Below are 6000 nucleotides of genomic sequence, written 5' to 3'. Positions count from 1 at the left end.
TATACATTTAAGTTACAAAAGTGTTAAGTTTGACGGTTTTCGAAAGAATTATTTATGAAAAATTGGAGAACGCAAATCTTGAAAAAAATTGTTTTGATTAACTTAAATGCTTAACGAAAAACGAATCAATACAGGTCTGCTTTTGCTACTCTGGTAGAAAATGAATTTCGATGGCGATAAAGCAGCGCTGCCAACGCCAATTGATACTGTGATAATGTGGCGTTGAGAGGCTAACAGTATCAGTTAGTTTGTTGAACGACATCGACACGATCAGAACCAGTTTTACTGTAAGCGCACAATCACAGACTCTAGGCATCAAACATCTCGTCTCTAATTACTGAAAAATAGAAGAAAAAAATTACTTCTTGTGTGCGTTATCGCGGTTTTTCTTCAAATTTTCGTATATTCCAAAAGCATCTGTACGAGCCCTCTTCGTAATGAAATAGTGGATTGATTTAGCAGATCAACATGGAGTGCACACTGATATTAGGGCTCCTGTTGTTGTTTGGTGGAATCACCTTTGCAGTTCCGATGTACGATAATGATCGATATGGTAAGTGTGTGACATCATCGTCTAATGATCTAATGAGATTCTATTCACATTTGCTACTCAATTTCGTTGTTTAGAGGGTGATCGCTGTCTACTGGCTGATAATGTTACCGATGGAATTTGCCGGCATTACTTGACTTGTGATTATCTTAGAAATTTGCCGAAGCCACAGTGGAAAACGTGCTCTTTTGTGGGAAGTGACCCAATCGTTTGTTGTGATGAGAAACCCGTGAAATCTTTCCAGATAATTTCCAAAATCAGTACAGACGCATGTGAGCGTTTTCCAATGACAAGTGGTGTAACGAGCCACATCTATCAAGGGGTGACAGCAGCCATAAACGAGTTTCCTCACATGGCAGCCCTTTCCTACCCATCGGACCGACCGGAAACACAGTTTCGATGCGGAGCAAGCCTTATATCAGACCGGTTTCTTCTGACTGCAGCTCATTGCGCCGACAATCCCCGGCCGGACTTTGCCCGAATGGGAGTCGTTAACCTTTTCGAACGGAATACCAACGATGAGCCTGTTAACATTGGCATCGCAAACGTCATGATACACCCCCAATACAAAACTGTTCCACTGCAAAACGATATCGCTCTGCTGGAACTGAATCGTACAGTCACAGAGCCTTTCTTGAATCCAGCATGTCTCTATACAAACTCCACTGATCCCGGCCCAGACGTCATACTTTCCATCGAAGGTTGGGGAAGATACGATTCTAAAACATATGATGCATCGCCTGTCCTACTGAAGGCAAATGTGAGCATTGTCGATCGTACCGAATGTAACTACACTGTCGCCCACCAGAAGGCAGTTACGAATACTCGAAAACTTCTTGGAGAACTACAGAGCACTCAAATCTGTGCCCTCGGGCGAGATGACAGAAATGTAACTACAGCCGATGCCTGCGAGGGTGATTCCGGAGGGCCCTTGGAACTAATCACAAAAAACCGCCGATACATTGTTGGCATAACTTCCAGCGGCAAACCGTGCGGGACAGCAAACTCACCAGGAATATACACCAGAGTTTCTCAGTATATAGGATGGATTGAATCAATTGTGTGGCCCGATCAATGAACCAATGAGTTTTGTGAAATTTTATTCGATAGTTTAAAGGAAAAAAATAATGATATTATATATTTTATTTAAAAAAAAAGAGCGCTAGACATTACAAACTATTATTTTACATAACTATCTAACTTTTTTTAGTGTGTCAGCATTGTTTTTTTGGTGTGTAAGCAAATGGATCTCTTAAATTTACATACAATACGGTCTATTAAAAGTGATGACAATCCTCAGCAACAATTGGATTTGCTACTTAAATGGCGGAAAATCTGAGTAATCCAAAGTTCGGTAATCACTTGAATGCTCGCCTTCAAATTTCCAAGTGATAAAAGGTAAAAAAAATATAAAATGTAAAACAAAACATTACCACAACAATCATCGAGTGATTTTCATAAACTGCGATACATATGGAAATTTTAGAATGGCAAAACTTTCACATTATAGCAGAAAATTTCCTGTTTTATGGAAAAACTGTTCCTACACAATAAATAAATAGGTAGAATATTGAATGTGTATAATAATTTCGGTTGAATCTCTTTTTCATTCATTCGAAAGTTATGAATTTGCATGATACGCACCACATTTGATGATGTGCCCTTTCCATACGCATGGCTCGAAAAGTATGTAAACAAGCGGTACACATGCGACATCTGCGATTTTGAATCAGGCACACGAAGCTCGCCAGAACTGTCAAGTTGCCATGGGGTTGTAAAAGGTTTACAAAAGATTTGCTATTCAATTTCCTTGTGTGTATTTTGAAAGCTCAATACCGAAGACCAAAAGATAGGAAGGGAAATTTTCAACGTGTTTTACAAGGCTTGAGAAAAAAACACCATTTTACACTTGTAAGCCCAACGTCTGGTTTAGTTACACTGAGGCCCAAAGTCGAAAAAAGTGGGAACGCACAGTGGTTCAAATCCCCTAACTGGGAAAAGTTCATTTTTCAAGTCAGCGACAACCAAATTTTTTATGCAGGATTCAAAAGAACGTTGTGAATCAATTAGATATTTTCTAGGACCTTTTATACACCTTCCATGGAACAAACTCGAACGACAATTTAAACACAAGAATACAAAATAAGATCTTTTATTATCAACTTAAAACAACTACAAAATGCATCAATTTCCTTGAAATTTTTTAAATATCTATATCGTAGCGATATATTTTAATCTATTTTACAGTTTGGAGATGAAAAACTTCTTTTACATTATGAGCTAATACAGTTTCACTTAGTTATGAGAAATTCTTTCGATTTTCTCTGTTTATTTTTCGGAAGCAAAAATTTAGCTTACGCTGCCGATCCTGTGGTAAATTATATACCGTTGGATAGGTGAAAGCCTCGACAAAACATTGTTCAAAATTTTCTGCTAGTTTACGCTATATTTTGAATATGATAACTTTGAGTGAAATGCTGTTTTGTTCAAAATGAAAATTTTATAGATACTATTTATACAGAGTTAATGAAGCATTATTCGCCTCGATATATATGCAACATCATTTTCAATATTCATACAAACCTAGAGGAATTTCTTAGCCCATACTTGATTTCAACAAAAATATTCATACATTATTGAAAAATGTTCAATTTTCCAATATAAAGCTTAAAACCAGTTTTTGCAATTACAGATAAAATAGCAAACTTTGAAAAAAAATTATCTTTTCATCTTCCCGCATACAATCTTTTAAAAAAAAGCTTTTTGTTAATTTATGCCAACTTTTTTCTTGATTTTGAATCACTGTGGAACGGAAGATCTTGCATTTCCTATTTTAGCTACTGAAACTCTTGAAGCGATATTCACAAACTTCCATCATTGATTTTTTTGTCATTCAACCTTTTTTTTGTTAATTTGCAATATTTTGAGCTTTAGAGTGTTCCAGAAATAAGAAGCCCACCTAATTTTTTACTATTTCTTTACTTGAAACGGCTCATACCTTCAGGCTTAAGCACACCTTATGTTAACGGTAATTTCGAATCGGAATATTTTGTTTCGAATTCTACTGGCTGCGTCCTTTTGTTTACACATTTCTGTACGTGATAAAAACATAAAAACATTTAGTTTGTGATTACATTTCAAATGCGTGGCCTTACTCCGGACAAGAGAAAAAGTATCGTGCACAAGATGTGTACTGTGAGTGGAATCTCATTGAGAAAATTGGCCAAAGAAGAGGATGTGAGTGTCGGAGCGGTACGGACAGCTATTAGAAAATATGGTGAACATTGTAAATTTGAAGATAAACCGAGGAGTGGTCGAAAATCTGGTCCTGTAAGTCCTGCTATCGACAAAAATGGTCAGGAATGCCTACAAACAGAAACCATCGGCTTTTGTACGGGATGTGGCAAGAAAAGTCTGGACCTCGACGTCTCACGTGATGCGTGTTAAAAAGCGACTAGGGCTCAAGACGTATCGAAAGCAAAAAAAAAACCGAAAAGGAGCCCAAATCAAGCAACTTCTGTCGAACCAAGAGCCTGGAAACTGTATGATTCAATATTTTGAAAAATTCTGGGTGCATTATCATGGACGATGAAACGTATGTAAATTGGACTATAAAACCTTCCTGGGCCACAATACTTCATTGTACGCAAAGACAAGGATATCCCCGAAACGGAGAAGGCCGTTTTCACCGAAGAATTTGGCAAGAAGGCGATGGTGTGGCAGGCAATTTGCGAGTGCGGCCAAATATCTAGCCCGTACGTCACATCGGAAACAATGAACACCCAGAACTATATCAGGGAATGCCTCCAAAAGCGTTTATTGCCGATGATCAAGCAGCATCAAGGACCCGTCATATTTTGGCCCGATTTGACATCATGTCATTACGCCAAAGACACACTAAGGTGATACACTGTGCACTGTTTTTCACACTTTGAATGCAGAATGTTAAATTTACTTGCAATCTATCCAATAACTGTAAAAGAAATACGATTCCGATAATAGCGGATGTTTACAGCGACTTTTTGTAAATTTCTATTTTTTTTACTACGTTGTCGAGTTGATGTACATCTTTATCATTTGCAAATTTCTCGTAAACTAGCTAGCTTTTGACGACAAACTCTACATTGAAACAATCCTTACATTTGAAACAACCAGTTAGGAAAAAAAGCAGCGGTTTAAAGGGTAATACGGTCAAAATTTGGTCAAGGGAAAACGCGTGTAAATCGGTGACATTGTTTATTTAAAAAAATCAAATTTCATTTCTTTTTCAAGTTTAATTAGTACAAACTTCAGGAAAAATATTCAGTTAGGCTTCCGCTTTTCCAAATCCGAATTGCCGGGCCTTACGCTTAACCCCTGCCATCAGATTTTGTACAGCCATCTTGTCCACCTTCTTCGCCGCAGAAAGCCAGTTTGCCTTAAACTGCTGCTCGTCCAGCAGTTTTTTTTGGTCTTCTTTAGGTTCCGCTTGAAAATAGCCCAGTATTACTCAATTGGGCGGAGCTTTGGCGTGTTGGGAGGGTTCTTGTCCTTGGGAACCACCTGCACGTTGTTGGCGGCGTACCACTCCATAGCCTTTTTACCGTAATGGCAAGATGCCAAATCCGGCCAAAACAGTACGGAACAACCGTGTTTCTTCAGTAAAGGCAGCAGACGTTTATTCAAACACACTTTCACGTAAATTTCTTGGTTGACAGTCCCGGAAGTTATGAAAATGCTGCTTTTCAAGCCACAGGTACAGATGGCTTGCCAAACCAGATATATCTTTGCGAACTTTGACAGTTTCATGTGCTTGAAATATCTGCTACCTTTCCCCTTCCTTTTGCCGTATAAAACTCCTGTCCCGGAAGCTGCTTGTAGTCGGCTTTGACGTAGGTTTCGTCGTCCATTACCACGCATTCAAACTTCGTCCGCATCGTCGTGTACAGCCCCCGGGATCGCGCTTTGCCCGTCGCATTTTGTTTATCATCGCGATTTGGAGTCACTACCTTCTTGTAAGTCGATAGTCCGGCTCGTTTTTTGGCTCGATGCACGGTTGTAGACGATACACCCAGCTTATTTGCGGCATCTCGGAGAGAGAGGTTAGAGTTTCGCTTGAAACTACCGGCAACTCTCTTTGTCGTCTCAGCGGCTTCCGGTTTTCGATTTCCCCCCGATCCAGACTTCCTGGCTGTCGACAAACGTTCCCCAAAACACTTCAATTACATTTGTAACGGTTGATTTGGCAACTTTTAGCGATTTTACCAGCTTTGCTCGGATTTTCGCGATGCGCGAGAAAAAATTTGATTCGCTGTTCTTCTTCCTTGGACGGCATTTTAACAACTGAAGAGTGAATTCCAAAATCAAAATAGAAGCTACATTCTACACACACACACACCTTCAAAATGAGGGGTGTTCAGGTTTTTTAAATGCAAAATTGAAAGAAATACGTCAAGTTGATATTGACTAAA

The 6000-nt window shown here is 38.9% G+C and overlaps 1 protein-coding gene across 1 annotated transcript; it reads left to right on the top strand.

Moving 5' to 3' along the window:
• The first annotated feature begins 236 nt into the window (after window positions 1-236).
• Window positions 237-1742, top strand: LOC129739469 (serine protease persephone-like). Its single transcript, XM_055730941.1, has 2 exons — window positions 237-553; window positions 628-1742. Exons 1-2 carry the CDS (start codon window positions 469-471, stop codon window positions 1626-1628), a joined length of 1086 nt encoding a protein of 361 aa, XP_055586916.1. The 5' UTR covers window positions 237-468; the 3' UTR covers window positions 1629-1742.
• The last annotated feature ends 4258 nt before the right edge of the window (window positions 1743-6000 follow it).

This window comes from Uranotaenia lowii, chromosome 1 (genome assembly GCF_029784155.1).
Source record: "Uranotaenia lowii strain MFRU-FL chromosome 1, ASM2978415v1, whole genome shotgun sequence".
NCBI lineage: Eukaryota > Metazoa > Arthropoda > Insecta > Diptera > Culicidae > Uranotaenia > Uranotaenia lowii.
Note: the sequence above shows the minus strand (reverse complement) of the source record. Positions and strands in the feature narration are given on the sequence as shown.

What these genes read in the sequence shown, in the direction of transcription:
- LOC129739469 (XM_055730941.1), top strand. Translation starts at nt 469, where the DNA reads ATGGAGTGCACACTGATATTAGGGCTCCTGTTGTTGTTTGGTGGAATC. An exon ending in GTACGATAATGATCGATATG is followed by an intron (nt 554 to 627) that starts GTAAGTGTGTGA and finishes TTCGTTGTTTAG; the next exon opens with AGGGTGATCGCTGTCTACTG.